At 38.8% G+C, this 18,054-nt stretch overlaps 1 protein-coding gene across 1 annotated transcript; it reads left to right on the top strand.

Moving 5' to 3' along the window:
* Positions 1-9,071: 9,071 nt before the first annotated feature.
* Positions 9,072-10,633, top strand: LOC107787012 (uncharacterized). The gene is made up of 2 exons (XM_016608529.2): positions 9,072-9,166; positions 10,081-10,633. Exons 1-2 carry the CDS (start codon positions 9,072-9,074, stop codon positions 10,631-10,633), a joined length of 648 nt encoding a protein of 215 aa, XP_016464015.2.
* The last annotated feature ends 7,421 nt before the right edge of the window (positions 10,634-18,054 follow it).

Consider the following 18,054-nt stretch of genomic DNA (forward strand, 5'->3'; position numbering starts at 1 on the left):
CATTTCAAAATTTTATGACATAAACTTCTGTTTCTTGTATTTTAGTTTCTGCTTTTGCACTAAGAAGCATCAATCTATGCTCCCACGCATAATGGAAGTGATCACTTTAATTATTAAACAAATAAGAGAATTGTGAGTGGGCAGTTGGCTAGATCCTTCCTCAACATTTGTCAAAGTTCCCTTTATCTTTTCTACTCCATTTTGCTGTTTATTTAATTAAATAGAAAACATATACACTATAAATTTTGGCTTCACGTTCAACTTGCGTGCATTCATTACCAAATGGTTGGACCGGCTCTGTTGCAGCAAAATAGTGACTATTTTTCAATGATTTGACAAATGTGGGTTATTTTTAATGACCAGTCCGAAAATTAGTTAGTCCATGCTATTTTTACGATTAGGTGATAAGGGCCCGGCTCGGCATGTCAATCTACATTCATTGCTTCACTTGAGTGTCAATCTTTTTCTTCATTTTTTTATCATTATGTTTCATGATTTCAGTAGCATAAAAGATATAATTTATGCATCCACTAATTAAAATATTTAAATATTATCGTTATTTTGCTATACAATACAAAAAAATTAACAGTAAAGGACAAACTTGTTAATTTATAGATATGGATGTTCAATGGGTTGGGTTGGCCCGAAATCGGCCCACTAAGAGACTGGCTCGGATTAGGTGATAAGGGCTCGTCTCGGCATGTCAATCTACACTCATTGCTTTAGTTATAATTTTTCAAAAAATTAAAATATACTTTCTACGTAATAGTTTTCTTGAATACTAAACACCTAAGTAAATGGATCTTATATATACTAATCAGACTGTCCAGATTTTATGATCATTAACCACTTTCCAGAGTGTGCAGTCGTAAATAAGAGGTGCATCGACTAGTACCATAGTTGTTATAAGGTGTGAGACAAAATTGCATCATTAATCATGATTCTCCCGTTCACCCATTTCAAGATGCATTGTAACCTTTCTTTCTGTAGATATGCGTGCTTGACCACAAAAATGAAAGTACATCAACAACCGGTTGTATGAGGTAAAATATATATGTTCATATATAATGATCGCATGGGAAAGCGGCACATAGAACCTGAGGCAGAATGTAGCTAATCTCGAAGGAATTGACTCGCTTGTCATCGGAGAGAATTATATGTTGTTGTTGTTTCTTGTATAGTACTTTTTATCTGGTATAAATATGGAATGATGGAAGATCAAGTTTTAACTTTTCCACTCTTAGATATATATTATCCTCTTTATCAGCTACCTACAACAGTAACATACGTAAATATAAATGATATAACTGAAACAAAAATTAATTCGAGTCCACTGAATTCACAGTATTTCCTTAAGGAATTTAATCCCCTCCTAGTACCCAAGGTTATGAATTATTTCCTCCCAGGATAGAACGAATTGCATACTGGTGTAGCGGTACTTCAAACCCCAGTATTTCAGCGAACACAAATTTCGGCAGCAAATCACACTTACAGTTGCTTTGTTTGTAGTTTTAAAACAATGCAGAACAAGGGAGGAGAACTCAGAAGTCGAATGGAAATTCTGAGAAGAAGGAATGCAATGTATAGCCGATGTTGAATTCTTACTGAAGAGGATATTAGATTGCAATTCGTTTTTCCAGTGTATACACAGTGTATACAGAGTGTAGTTTGAGTGTATATAAAGTGTATATTAATTATATACAGAGTGTATATCAATTGTATACTGAGTGTTTCGAGTGTTTTTTTTCTGGTGTGTTCTTCTTTCTCTACAACTTCTGCTCTATTTATAGCAGTCATGTGAGAGAAATCCGCCCCCTCCATGGTGGAACAAGCATTAGGATATCATGGAGGAAGCACTTACATGGTGGAATGAACACTTGCTTGGTGGGAGGAGCACTTGGCCATGGTGGGAGGTGCACTAGGTATCTTATTGCTTTCTTGGTGCAACACAATACACGGATTGAAAAATATCCATTGCAAACACGGATTATATCACGTTAATATTCACTATTAACAAATAAATTTGGTCCAAATAATTAATCAATCAATCGATCATTTGATCAAATCCAAATCCAAATCCAAATCCAAATCCCATTTCCCATTCACTCTCATTTTAAGACTATTTCATCTTAAACAAAAACTCAACAATCCAATACTCAACAATCCCCCACATGAATGGGGAATGACTATATCACGGAAGTATGCATGAAAAACTTGTGTGATTTGCAAGCAAGAATTAATTGCATCTGGATAAGTAGGTTTCCCTTTGAACTTTCCGTAGTGAACTTATGTCGGATATACTCGATCAATCGGTAGATTTGATATTTTTGAACCGTCGAACTTTAGTGTATACCTAGACAACCATAAGTCACACAATCAATCCCTTAACCATCTTTGGTTCTCATTGTTGTGTTCGTTTCAGCCATGAACACTGCCTGGTTTCATAAGTGCGTAGAGAATTGGCCTTGCAAAATTCTCCTTGAAGCGGCTAACACTTCACACTTACATAGGTGATTCCTAAACGTGTCATCCCGTAGATACACTATTTGATATACCCTGTATCAAATTTAGAAATCATTAAAAAGCCTTAATGCTTTATCCTTGGTACTGAACATTGTCTCATCACGAGAATGGACTAAAAAATTTTGTTGACAATGTTGAACCGTCATTAATGACTTTGTTTGATCTCCTTGAACCTAGATCTTGGGATCTCCAGTCTTCTAGGTAGAGTTACCGCCACAATGACTTGTTCTCAGCCATAGTCTCATTCCCCTCGATGATTTCTCAACTACCTCTCTAGTTAGGCCTTTTGTAAGTGGATCCGACACATTATCACTTGACTTTACATAGTCAATCGTGATAATTCCTCTAGAGAGAAGTTGCCTAACGGTTTTATGTCTTCGTCGTATATGACGAGATTTATTGTTATACATAACGCTCTCAGCCCTTCCAATTGCCGCTTGGCTATCACAGTGTATGCATATTGGTACCAACGGTTTGGGCCAAAATGGAATGTCTTCCAAGAAATTTCGGAGCCATTCAGCTTCTTCAGTGGCTTTATCTAAGGCTATGAACTCAGCCTCCATTGTAGAGCGGGCAATACATGTTTGTTTGGACGACTTCCAAGATACCGCTCCTCCACCAATAGTGAATACATATCTACTTGTGGATTTCGAATCAGTTGAACCGGTGATCCAATTTGCATCACAATATCCTTCAATCACCGCAGGATATTTACTGTAGTGCAAATCAAAGTTTTGGGTATGTTCTAAGTATCCCAAAACTCGTTTCATTGCCATCCAATGAGATTGACCTGGATTGCTCGTGTATCGACTTAGTTTACTTATAGCATAAGCTATATCTGGTCGTGTACAATTCATGATGTACATTAAGCATCCCAACACACGAGCATAATCCAATTGTGATATGCTTTGGCCTTTATTCTTTGCTAGTGCAAGATTTATGTCAATTGGAGTCTTTGCAACTTTAAAGCCCAAGTGCTTGAATTTTTCAAGTACTGTCTTAATATAATGAGATTGTGACAATGCCAGACCTTGAGGAGTCTTTTGGATCTTAATCCCCAGAATTAAATCCGCAATTCCCAAGTCCTTCATATCAAACTTGCTAGTTAGCATACGCTTAGTAGCATTTATGTTGGCAATGTTATTACTCATTATCAGCATATCATCCACATATAGGCAAACAATAACTATGTGATTTGGAACATTTTTAATGTACATACATTTATCACATTCATTTATCTTAAAACCATTTGACAACATTGTTTGGTCAAATTTCGCATGCCATTGTTTGGGTGCTTGTTTTAGTCCGTAAAGGGACTTAACAAGTCTACATACCTTATTTTCTTTACCTGGAACCACAAACCCTTCAAGTTGTTCCATGTAAATTTCTTACTTCAACTCTCCATTTAAGAAGGTCGTTTTAACATCCATTTGATGAATTTCAAGACCATACACTGTAGCTAATGCTACTAACATCCGTATGGACGTAATCCTTGTAACTGGGGAGTATGTATCAAAGTAGTCAAGACCCTCTCGTTGTCTATACCATTTGACAACAAGTCTTGCCTTAAATTTATCAATAGTGCCATCATCTTTCATTTTTCTCTTAAAAATCCATTTAGAACCCAAAGGTTTATTTCCAGGAGGAAGATCAACCAATTCCCATGTATGGTTGTTCAATATGGATTCTATTTCACTATTGACTGCCTCTTTCCAGAACAATGATTTCGAAGAAGACATAGCTTCTTTAAATGTTCGAGGCTCATTTTCCAATAAGAAAGTCACAAAATCTGGTCCAAACGAAGTAGACGTTCTTTGACGTTTACTACGTCTTGGATCTCCTTGATTAAATGTACTTTCTTTTGTTTCTTCCCGAGGTCATTTAGATCCTTCACCAATCGACTCACATTCCTTTATATACGGATATATATTTTCAAAGAACTCAGCATTATCTGATTCTATAACCGTATTATTATGAATGTCGGAATTTTCTGATTTATGAACCAGAAATCGATATGCTTTACTATTAGTCGCATATCCTATGAAAACACAATCAACTGTTTTCGGTCCTATTTTACCCTTTTGGATTTAGGAACTTGCACTTTTGCCAAACACCCCCATACTTTAAAATAATTTAAGTTGGGCTTCCTTCCTTTCCATTTTTCATATGGAATGGATTGTGTTTTGCTATGGGGTACTCGATTTAGTATTCGGCTGGCCGTAAGAACGGCTTCCCCCACAAGTTTTGTGGCAAACCAGAACTTATCAACAATGCGTTCATCATCTCCTTTAATGAACGATTCTTTCTTTCCGCAATTCCATTGGATTGGGGCGTGTAAGGGGCTGTTGTTTGATGAATAATTCCATATTCTAAACATATTTGTTCAAAAGGAGATTAATATTCACCACCCCTATCACTTCTTATCATTTTGATTTTCTTATTAAGTTGCGTTTCAACTTTATTTTTGTATTGCTTGAATGCGTCTATTGCTTCATCTTTACTATTAAGTAAGTAAACATAGCAATATCGAGTACTATCGTCAATAAAAGTTATGAAATACTTCTTTCCACCGCGAGATGGTATTGGCTTCATGTCACAAATATCTGTGTGAATTAAGTCTAAAGGATTTGAATTCCTTTCAACCGATTTATAAGGATGTTTAACATACTTAGATTCCACACATATTTGACATTTTGATTTTTCGCATTCAAACTTAGGCAATACTTCCAGGTTAATCATTTTTCGCAAGGTTTTATAATTGACATGACCCAAACGTACATGCCATAAATCATTTGACTCAAGTAAGTAAGAAGAAGCTGAAGTTTTATTATTAGTTTCAACAACTATTACATTCAGTTTGAAAAGGCCCTCAGTAAGGTAACCTTTTCCTACAAATATTTTATTCTTACTAATCACTACCTTGTCAGATACAAAAACACACTTGAAACCGTGCTTTACAAGAAGTCCAGTAGAGACTAAGTTCTTCCTAATCTCGGGAACATGAAGGACGTTGTTCAAAGTCGTGACCTTGCCAGAAGTCATCTTGAGAAATATCTTACCGTATCCTTCAATGTTTGTTGTAGCAGCATTTCCCATAGAGAGCGTCTCTTCGGGTCCAGCAGAAGCATATGTAGAAAATGCTTCCCTCACAGCATAAACATGGCGAGTGGATCCAGAATCAATCCACCACTCTTTTGGGTTTCCTACCAGGTTGCATTCAGAAAGCATGGCGCACAAGTCATCAACATCATCATGCTTTTCTACCATATTTGCTTGACCCCTTTGCTTGTCTTTCTTCCGAGCACGACACTCCGTAGATTTGTGTCCGGGTTTCCCACAGTTGTAGCAATTTCCACTTAACTGCTTCTTGCTTGGGTTGTATTTCGGACCAGAAGCCTTCTTTCTCTTTTTGTTATCTTCAACAATATTTGCTCCTATTATTGTTAAATTTCCACGGCCTCTCCTTTCAGCAGCTTTATTGTCCTCTTCGATTCTCAATAGAACAATGAGATCTTCAAGGGACATCTCCTTTCGTTTGTGTTTCAAATAATTTTTAAAGTCCTTCCACAATAGAGGCAACTTCTCAATTATTGCTGCTACTTGGAATGCCTCATTGATGACAAGACCTTCAATGAAAAATCCGTTAGTAAAATTACTAAAAAATTTACTTTCAACATTAGCATTCATTTGAAATATACCTTCAGCAAGTAGATCATGAATAATCACTTGTAACTCCTGGACTTGGGTAATAACAGACTTGTTATCTACCATTTTGTAGTCCAAAAATTTTGCAGTGACAAATTTCTTCATCCCGACATCTTCAGTTTTGTATTTCTTTCAAGCGCATTCCACAATTCTTTTGACGTCTCCACGCCACTGTATACATTATACAGATTATCCTCTAGTCCGCTAAGAATATAATTCCTGCACAAGAAGTCAGAATGCTTCCACGCCTCAATCACGAGAAAACTATCATTCTCTGGAGTTTCATCTGGAAGATCAGGAACATCTTCCTTGATGAACTTCTGTAGACATAACGTAGTCAAGTAGAAGAACATCTTTTTTTGCCAGCACTTGAAATCCATCCCGAAAATTTTCCGGGTTTCTCTGTCGGTGCCAACGCCTGAGTTCGACTTGTCGATGCGTTGGGAGTCATCATCGGAACAGCTTGATTTCCATCATTCACCATTTTTACTATAAAAATGACACAAACAAACGTTTAATAAACGTTTAAAACTAGAGTGAAAAATCACGTAGATTTTAATCTCCAACAAAACGCCACGAAGGCTTTACTCTCCAAATGGGAGTACACAAAACCACAAAGGTTTTAAGTTTCCAGAATAATAAAAGTAACACAAATACAGAAATTAAAATTATTAAATTCCTTAAGCTTGTTGTTGTTGTTTCATGTATAGTACTTCTTATCTTGTATAAATATGGAATGATGGAAGATCAAGTTTTAACTTTTCCACTCTTAGATATATATTATCCTCTTTATCATCTACATACAGCAGTAACATACGTAAATATAAATGATATAACTGAAACAAAAATTAATTCGAGCCCACTGAATTCACAGTGTTTCCTTAAGGAATTTAATCCCCTCCTAGTACCCACGGTTATGGATTATTTCCTCCCAGGATAGAACGAATTACACATTGGTGTAGCGGTACTTCAAACCCCAGTATTTCAGCGAACGCAAATTTCGACAGCAAATCACACTTACAATTGCTTTGTTTGCTGTTTTAAAACAATGCAGAACAAGGGAGGAGAACTTAGAAGTCGAATGGAAATTTTGAGAGGAAGGAATTCAATGTATAGCCGATGTTGAATTCTTACTGAAGAGGATATCAGATTGCAATTCGTTTTTCCAGTGTATACACAATGTATACAGAGTGTAGTTTGAGTGTATACAGAGTGTATATCAATTATATACAGAGTGTATATCAATTGTATACTGAGTAATTCGAGTGTTTTTTTTCCGGTGTGTTCTTCTTTATCTACAACATCTGCTCTATTTATAGCAGTCATGTGAGAGAAATCCACCCCCTCTATGGTGGAACAAGCATTAGGATATCATGGAGGAAGCACTTACATGGTGGAATGAACACTTGCTTGGTGGGAGGAGCACTTGGTCATGGTGGGAGGTGCACTAGGCATCTTGTTGCTTTCTTGGTGCAACACAATACACGAATTGGAAAAACATCCGTTACAAACACGGATTATATCACGTTAATATTCACTATTAACAAATAAATTTGGTCCAAATAATTAATCAATCGATCGATCATTTGATCAAATCCAAATCCAAATCCAAATCCAAATCCAAATCCCATTTCTCATTCACTCTCATTTCAAGACTATTTCATCTTAAACAAAAACTCAACAATCCAAAACTCAACATTATACTCGTATTGGCAAAATTAATATCGCCATCAAATAGCATTCGATGAAGAATATTCTATAGCATTAAGCGCAAGATCCGTTACAGAGAATATGACATTCACTGCCTACCATTACACATTCTTTGATGGCCCTCATAGTTCATTAAAGAGGAGCTTGATCCTAGACCTTTGTTCCCTAGATGCAGATATAAATAGTGAGCTCTATTATCATTGTGAGAGACGAATTTTCTGACTAGCATATACCATATTCTATCAAAAGCTCAATAATAACATTTTACTTTCTTGTCTATTTATATTGTTCTTATTGCTCTCAGAATCAAAATATTTTCCGTCTATTTAATTTTTTAGGCTAAGTCTTATATTTTTGACTAATTCTTCTATTACTTTTGGATCAAATTAATTCACTTGTTTATAGACAGTTGTGTAATTGAATTGATAGCTACATTAGTTACTAACTTGTGTGATTCATTGTTTTTAGCAATTTGTTAAAAATGACAGATAATGGTGTTAAACAAACACACAACGTTGAGGCTCAAGAAAACCAGCCTCAGCACGAGAATTCAATCAACGATACCCACAACGAGTGGAACGAGGCCACGCCGGTCCACAACGGCCGATATCTACAACATGTTCAGAAGGCAACTCCTGATTATGCTAAAGAAGAGCACGTCGTCGAAGCAGTCAGACTTGCAAGAGAAAATGGAGGCCATTATAGGCCATCTCACACGACAGGATAAGGTCATGACGGAACTGAAGCAGGTGTTGTCGGGCGCTTCCAACAACACAAATGGGCGAGGCCCAATTCTTCCTGGTGCTCCCGCAAACCAAATAACACAGAGGGTCGACAACAACACCCTGAGGCGAGGTCAGCTCCAATAGGGCCGGGGGAACAGATCCGGTCACAAAAAAGAGAGTGATCCCTTTAAAATCAAACTTATGTGATTTATGAGGGAACTAAACGCCTGAATGGATCAAATTTCGGGCGTACCACTAATGTTGAAAGGGCCGGACTCAATGAAGTACAAAAAATTGTCGTACAAACAAAGTGCGTCACTAGAACTGATCTCAAAGAGGTTTAAAATGAAAGATGTGCCGAAGTAAGATGGGACTTCGGATCCTCAGGAGCATATTACCACCTATGCAATGCCGGTGAAGGGAAACGATTTAGGCCCCTACGAGATTGAGTCTATTTTGCTAAAGAAATTCAGGGAGACTCTTACGAAGGGAGCCCTGATATGGTATTCGCTTTTGCCCGAGATTCCATAGACTCATTTGAGATACTCGCGGACTCTTTCATCAAAGACCATACCGTGGCAAGAAAAGTATAGACCCGAAAGGTCGATATAATCAGGATTGGGTAAGGAGAGTCCGATTTATTGCATGAGTTCGTAGCCAGGTTCCAAAAGGAAAGGATGTTGCTACCATCCATTCTGGGCAAATAGGCGACTGAGGCATTCACCAATGTTCTGAATCCAAGAAGTTCTGATGCTCCTGGAAGTTGAAAGAATGTTTTCTCGAGTTCTAGGCAATAACTTTAGCAGAAATTCATAATCGTGTGAGTCAAAGATAAGGATTGAAGATGATCAGCTAGGTTTCCCAGTACCGGTTAAAGGCAGATATCGAGAAAAGAATAAAAAAGATGATTTTGATATAAATCGACGGTCTTCGAGGATTTGGTTTTTTCCCTATGAACGGGCTGAAGGACGTGGCAGAGGTTTTCGATCAGCGAGTCGAAACAATAGGTCGTTGCAGAACAAGGAAACGACAGGTTCTCAAGATTCTTCCTTCCCCAAACTTTCCGAATACAACTTCAACATCTTCATAGTGGAGCTGGTATCGGCTATGAGGAACATTAAAGAAGCACGGTTCCCAAAGAGAATAAGGTCTGATCTTGGCCAAAGGGATTGTAATTTATGGTGTGAATACCATGGGAAAAACGGTCACCGAACTGGGGACTTCCACCATCTGCACAAAGAGGTGGCAACATTACTGAAGAATGGCCATCTCAGGGAATTTTTAAGCGACCAGACTAAAAATAACTAGGGTCGCAATTGTGATAATACAGAACCTTAAAAAGTAGGAGAAGATCCCCTACGCTTGACGATCAACATGATTTTCGGGTGGAACAAGATTAACGGGGTTACATTTTCAGCTGCGAAAAAGACGAAGTATTAGTGACCCACAGCAAAAGACTCCGGGAAGTTGCTGAAGACGACATCACTTTTATGGAGGAAGATGCTGATGGACTATTGCAACCGCATAATGATGCCCTGGTAATCTCTGTAAATGTTTTAGATTTTAAGGTTAAACATGTTCTGGTGGATCCAGGTAGTTCAGCCAATATTATCCAATGGAGAGTGTTAGAGCAAGCTAAGCTCATCGGAAGTATCATTCCAGACCCAAAACTCCTTGCCTTGTTCAATCTGGAAACCGTGACAACCCGGGGAGAAATCTTGCTGCCCACGAATGCCAAAGGGGTGATAAAGACAACCCTTTTCGAGGTAGTGGATGGCGATATAGGTTACAATATCATTCTGGAGAGACCATGGTTACACAAAATGAAAACGATGCCATCAACATATCATCAGTTTCTGAAATTTCCAACTTTCGAGGGACTCAAACAAATAAAAGGTGATCAACCGACAGCAAGGGAGATTAATGCAATCTCAGTCTCTAGTAGCAAAATGAAGGAGCATGCGATATAGCAATTACAGGAGATGGCGCTAGTTCCAGAGCCAAGCGAAGCCGACCAAGGGGAAGGGGTGTCAGAATCCTATCAGGTGCCAAAGGAATTTTCACGTACCAGAAGAGACAGATGCAACCAAGTCCAGGCAGATGAACTTAAGCAAGCCTCACTATTCAAAAAATTCTTGGAAAGAAGATTCCACTTGGGAAAAGGACTGCACCCCGAACTCAGGTATGGATTTATTGAATTTCTTAAATTTAATGTCAATTGTTTTGCGTGGTCGCATGCGGATATGACAAGTGTCTCATTGGAAGTAGATCTACACAAGCTAAGCTTGGATCCAAGCATTCCTCTGGTAAAACAAAAAAAATGTCCTATTGCCCAGGACAGAAATAAATTCGCCAAAGAAGAGGTAACCCGACTACTTGATATCGGTTCGATCAGAGAGGTAAAGTATCCTGATTAGCTATATAACGTAGTAGTAGTTCCAAAGAAGAATAATAAATGTTGTATGTTCGTAAACTATAAGGACTTAAATAAGGACTGCCCAAAAAATTCGTTTTCATTTCCAAACATTGATCAAATGATTGATACAACGTCCGGACACGAGTTAATGAGTTTTCTCGAAGCTTACTCTAGGTACAACCAAATCAAAATGGACCCAGAGTATCACGAAAAAAATTCGTTCATCACGAATTTTGGCACATATTGTTACAATGTGATGCCCTTCAGGCTAAAGAATGCCAGGCTATTTATCAACGGCTCATGAAGAAGATGTTAGAAAAGCAACTAGGGAAACCCACTTGAAAACATAAAGATTTTAAAGTTTGACCACAAATTGACTTTTATTGATATCGAGATCTAATTTTGATTTTCAATGTTAAAATAGCTCTGTTATGTCATTTGGGACTTACTTAAAAAATTTGAGGTTATTCCGGATTGATTTGACTTGTTTCGACGCAAGTTACAGAATTTTGGAAATTTATAAACTCATAACTCCGAATCGACACGCGATTTGTTATTTTACCTTTGTTTGTTGTGATTTGAGACTTCGAGTAAGTCCGTATTATGTTATGGGATGTGTTGGAATGTTTGTACGAGGTCCTGAAGGGCTCGGGTGAGTTTCGGACGAGTTTCGAACCATTTTTGGTCAAGAACACAGGTCTGGTTCTAATGCGTCGCACCTACGCAATTTTGGCCTCAGGTGCGTGGTCACTTCTGCTGAAGGCTGGGAAGGAATATGCACTTATGTGAAGCTTTGATCGCAGGTGCGATACCTCTTCTAAGTCCAACGATTGCACATGCGGAGGTCTCACTTTTGCAGCTCGTGTATCGCTTCTGCGATGTCGCTGATGCGACTGGAAAGTTCGCAGATGTGGTCCTTTGCCTGGCAGCCTGGTTCCACAAATGCGAGATTTTTCTCTCTAATGCAAGCTCTCAAATGCGAAAAATATTGTCCGCAGATGCGAAAATGTTGGAAAGATACATAAAATTGGGTGTTTGACATTTTTGCTCATTTTTGAGTTTTAAGTCTCGAATTTGGGCGATTCCAAAGAAGTTTTTCACGAATTTGACATGGGTAAGTTTTCTATATCTTAAAGTGATTATATTTCATAAATCCATGGTTATTTTCATCATTTATTTCGGATTAAAATAGAAGAAATTGAGTTTTTTGTAAAACTTTTCAAAAACGAAAAATTTAGAATTTGAAAGGCAATCTAATGTCGGAATTCGATAATTTTAGTATGTTTGAACTCGTGTCGGAACGGGTGTTCGTATTTTGGGTTCCAAAAAGTGGGTCCCACATTGACTTTCGATTGACTTTTCCGAAAATGACCTAAATTAAGTCTCTTTCGAATTGTGAATAATTTTTAAAGCTCCAATTTTGGCCAATAAATTGATAGGTTTGATTGGGTTGGAGACTAATTCGAAAGGAAAAGTGGTGGTCAATTGATCACTTGAATTACGAGTCAAGGCAAGTATCATGGTTAACCTTGACTTGAGGGAATAGAACCCTTGAATTATGTGTTATGTGAATTTCATGAGTAACGACATATAGGCGAGGTGACGAGTGTCTATACATCATTAAATTGTTTGTTTCCGTGTTTATCCATGTTTCATAAATTGCTTAAATTCATGAATTAATTGTTATATTTATTGTTTCTCTTATCTTCGTTGTTCAATATTATGCCTTGAATCCAATATTTAATTGCTAGATGCTTATTTATCTTATGTGTCATAATTGCTACTTGACATTTAGTATTTTATATACTAAATTACCTATTTCCTCCATGATTCCTCACTTATTTGCTACTTGTTCCTATTTGTTTCCTACATAAATCATAATTGTTGTATGCCTTGTCGCTTTATAGTTTCATATTAAATGTTGCATTTATTGAAGTAGTTTCACGTGTAAGTATTGTTAATTTATATTGTTTGAGGAGCGGGTTGCACACCGCAATAAAGATAAAAATAATTATATTATGAGATCGGGTTGCACGTCGCAACAGAATTGATAAAAGAAATAATTGATTGTAACTGCCGAATTGGCCTCGATTGCTGATATGAGATACTTGCCTTACTTTTATTCATGTCATTCTATTATTGTTATTTTTATTATTATTGCTTATAGGTTAATGTAAACGACCTCCCTTAGCCTTATCACTACTTCGTCGAGGTTAGGCTCGACACTTATAGAGTACATGGGGTCGGTTGTACTCATAGTGCATTCTGCACTTCTTGTGTAGATACCATAGTTAGTCCCAGAGGCGTACTATAGACTTGTTCGACACTTATAGAGTACATGGAGTCAGTTGTACTCATAATACACTATGCACTTCTTGTGCAGATACTAGAGTTGGTCCTAGAGGCGTACTGTATACTTGCTCTAATTCAGCTATTCAGAAGAGGCTTGAGGTATAGATGCACGACATTCACAGCTCTGAAATCCCCTTCTACTTTATCTTAGCTATGTATTTCTTTCAAAAATCTTTATTTTCATTCAGACCTTTATTTGAATTATTCTAGTGGCTTGTGCACTTGTGACACTAGTTCCGGGATGGTATTTAGATATCGCTATTACATATTCATTTATTTTCATATTTAATTGCAATTATTGGTTTCTTTATTATTAATTAAATTAAATTGTTAAAAATGGTTAAAATTATTCTAATGTTGACTTGCCTAGCAAGTGAAATGTTGGCGCCATCACGGTTTTGAAGGTGGGAATTTCAGGTCGTGACAAGTTGGTATCAGAGCACTAGGTTACTTAGGTCTCATGAGTCACGAGCAAGCTTAGTAGTGTTTGAAAGATCGGTACAGAAACGTTTGTACTTATCTTCTAGAGGCTATGGAGTTTAGGAAAAATTATCAATTCTTTCTTACTCTATCGTGCGATTTTTATTCTATCATTGATGATTGAACTCTTCTATTCTTGTTCTCTCGCAGATGGCAAGAACACGCACTGCATCTACAGCCACACAGGAGCTGGAGCCCCCACTGACAGCTACGACTAAAGGTAGAGGCAGAGGTCGCACTAGAGGTCGAGGTAGAGGCAGAGGCAGAGCTCAGCCTAGAGCTTGAGCAGCAGCACCAGTTGAAGAACCTCGGGTGGATTTTGAAGCGGAGGTTCCAACTCGAACTGTACTTGTTGGACCAGTTCAGATCCCAGAAGGATTCATAGCTACTTCAGTGCTTCAGGATGCTCTAGTCCGTTTGGTGAGTCTTATAGAGGGTGTGGTCCAGAATGGTACATTTCTAGTGGCACCAGTTGTCTCACAAGCTGGGAGAGGAGCACACACTTCCACTATTCCTGCTCTGAAGTAGATAGCTCCCTAGTATCAGGGTCTAGCAGCCCCGCCAGGTAGGTTATTTTATCCAGTTGTTACGGCACAGTATGGTGATAGGCCCGCTTTGTCATCTGAGGCTTTGTTGAGATTGGACAAGTTTACCAAGATATTTCCAATTCATTTTAGTGGTACAACTTCTGAGAACCCATAGGACTATCTGGACTAGTGCTCTAAGGTATTGCGGAACATGGGAATAGTTGAAAGCAATAGGGTCGATTTTGTTGTGTTTCAGATGATTGGCTCCGCCAAGAGGTGGTGGAAAGACTATGTATTTACTAGACCAGTTGGTTCACCTATACTTACCTGGGAGCAGTTTACACAATTATTTCTGGAGAAATTTATTCCTGTTACTCTAAGAGAGGAGTATCGTAGGGTATTCGAGTGTCTTCAGTAGGGTAACATTGATGGAGTCACTTATACTATCAGGTTTCAGATGGCCAAGGAGATAGGGAGTGATATTTCCTTCTAGAAGGTTGTGAATATTGCGAGGATGGATCGAGTTAGTTCGTTCTCAGGAGAGAGGTCATGGGTCAGACAAGAGGCCATGTCATTCCAATAATTTTAGAGGCATATTATCTGGAGGGGGGGGGGGTACTTATGGTAGGGGTTATCCTCTCAGGCCATTTCATTCAGCACTTCAGGCATCTCACAGTGCTTCAGGGAGTCATGGTCCTTATGTTCCTTACCTTGGGCAACCACCGTTCAGTACACATTTAGCTCTTAACAGTGCACCACCACTCCAGAGTCACTACAACGATTATCCGACCCGTTCGAGTTAGCTTAAGCTTCAGCAGTCACGGCAGCATGATGGGTGCTATGAGTGTGGGAACGTTGGTCACATCAGAAGGTATTGCCTAGGTTGTTGAATGGCAGATCTCAGTTGGATTCTCGTGCCATCATACCAGTACCGGTTTCCCCAGCACCCACCCAGCTAGCTAGGGGGCAAGGTTTGGGTAGCCAAAGGTGGAGGTCAGACTGTTAGAGGTGGAAGCCAGCCAGGTAGGACCTGTCCTAGAGATATAGTTCAGAGTGGTGGGGCTAGCCCCAATTTTATGCTTTTCCAGCTATGCTTAGGGTTGAGTCATCTGACACCATCATCACAGGTATTGTTCCAGTTTTCCATAGAGATGCCTCAGTTCTATTTAATCCACAATCCACTTATTCTTATGTGTCTCCTACTTTGCTTCATATTTAGTTGTGCCATGTGATTTTCTAAGTGCTTATGTGTATATGTCCATGCCGGTGGGAGATTCTGTTGTGGTAAATCATATCTATCGTTCATGTGTGGTTACTATTGGGAGTCTTGAGACTAGAGTGGATCATCTACTTCTCGATATGGTAGATTTTGATGTTATCTTGGGTATTGATTGGTTGTCACTTTATCATGCTATATTGGATTGTCATTCCAAGACAGTGACCTTAGCCATGTCGTGGTTTCCTCGATTAGAGGGGAAAGGGACTCCTGTCCATTCTACCAACAGGGTTATCTCTTATATGAAGGCTCGACGTATGGTCGAGAAGGGGTGTCTAGCTTATTTGGCTTATATTCACAAGCACAACGTGGATGTTCCTCCTATGGATTCAGTCCTAGTTTTTCATGAGTTTCTATAGGTATTCCTGCAGATTTGTTAGGGATGCCACCCGACAGAGATATTGACTTCTATATTGATTAGGCTCTGGACACCCAGCCCATTTCTATTCCACCATACCGTATGGCCCCGCCGGAGTTGAAAGAATTGAAGGAGCAGTTACAAGATTTACTTGATCAGGGTTTCATTAGACCTAGTATCTCGTCTTGGAGTTCACCAGTGTTATTTGTAAAGAATAAAGATTGTTCAATGCGGATGTGTATAGATTATCGGTAGTTGAACAAGGCTACTATCAAGAACAAGTATCTGTTGCCAGAATTGATGACTTATTCGATCATCTACAGGGTGAGAAGGTGTTTTCAAAGGTTAATTTGAGGTCTGGTTACCATCAAATGAAGATTATGGCATCTGATGTCCCTAAGACAGCTTTTCGGACTCGGTATGGGCATTACGAATCCTAGTAATGTCATTTGGGCTAACAAATGGCCCAGCATCATTTATGGATTTGATGAACCGGGTGTTCAAGGACTATTTGGATTCTTTTATGGTTGTATTCGTTGATGATATCTTGATCTACTCCCGCAATTGAGAGGAGCATGAGCAACATCTTTAGATTGTACTCCAGACCCTGAAGGATAGCCAATTATATGCTAAGTTTTCAAAGTGCGAGTTTTGGCTAGGCTCAGTTGCCTTTTTGGGCATGTTGTATCGGCAGAGGGCATAAAGGTAGATCCTAAGAAGATTAAGGTATTTCAGAATTGGCCTAGACCTATTTTAGTTGCAGAGATCTGGAGTTTTCTAGGTTTGGCAGGTTATTATCGCCGGTTCGTGGAAGGGTTTTCATCCATAGCAAACGCATTGACCAGATTGACTCAGAAAAATGCTCCACTCAGATGGTTAGACGAGTGTGAGTTGAGCTTTCAGAAGCTCAAGATTGCTTTAACTACGACACAGTGTTGGTGTTCCCCACAGGTTCATAATCTTACACGTTGTATTGTGATACATCTCGTATTGAACTTGGTGCTGTATTAATGCAAAATGGTTGGGTGATTGCATATGCGTCATGGCAGTTGAAAGTTCATGAGAAGAATTATCTTGTTCATGACTTAGAGCTGGCAACCATTGTTCATATGCTGAAGATTTGGAGACACTACCTATACGGCGTGTCGTGTCAGGTATTCACAGATCATCGAACTCTGCAGTATTTGTTCAAACAAAAGAATCTCAATTTGAGGCAGATAAGATGGTTGGAGTTGTTAAAATACTATGATATCACCATTTTGAATCACCATGGAAAGGCCAATGTGGTGGCCGATGCTTTTAGTAGAAAAGGTGTGAGTATAAACATCATTGTGTATATTCCAGTTGGTGAGAGGCCACTAGTTGCAGATGTTTAGACTTTAGCCAACCAGTTCGTGAGGTAAGATGTTTCAGAGCCCAGTCGGGTTCTAGCTTGCTCAATTGCTCGGTCTTTTTTATATGAGCGCATTAGAGAGCGACAACATGGTGATCCTTATTTACTTGTCCTTAAGGACACAGTACGGCATGGTGGTGCCAAGCAGGTTGTTGTGGGAAATGATGGAGTCCTGCGGATCCAGGGTTGTATTTGTGTTCCTAATGTCGATGGGTTTCGTGAATTAATTCTTGAATAGGCCCACGATTCTCGGTATTCTACTCATCCGGGTGCCGCCAAAATATATCATGATTTGTAGCAACATTATTGGTGGAGGAGAATGAAAAAGGATATAGATGCATATGTAGCTCGGTGTCTGAATTGTAGCAAGTTAAGTATGAGCAACAAAGACCTGGTGGTTTGCTTCAAAAGTTAGCAACTCCTGAGTGGAAGTGGGAGCGTATCACTATGGATTTTGTTGTTGGACTCCCACGGACTCAGAGGAATTTCAATGCAGTATGGGTCATTATGGACAGGTTGACCAAGTCAGCACATTTCATTCCAGTGGCAGTTACTTATTCTTCAGAGCGGTTAACTGAAATTTACATTT

Source organism: Nicotiana tabacum, chromosome 1 (assembly GCF_000715075.1).
Source record: "Nicotiana tabacum cultivar K326 chromosome 1, ASM71507v2, whole genome shotgun sequence".
NCBI classification, from domain to species: domain Eukaryota; kingdom Viridiplantae; phylum Streptophyta; class Magnoliopsida; order Solanales; family Solanaceae; genus Nicotiana; species Nicotiana tabacum.

What these genes read in the sequence shown, in the direction of transcription:
- LOC107787012 (XM_016608529.2), top strand. Translation starts at nt 9,072, where the DNA reads ATGCCGGTGAAGGGAAACGATTTAGGCCCCTACGAGATTGAGTCTATT. An exon ending in ACGAAGGGAGCCCTGATATG is followed by an intron (nt 9,167 to 10,080) that starts GTATTCGCTTTT and finishes TTACATTTTCAG; the next exon opens with CTGCGAAAAAGACGAAGTAT.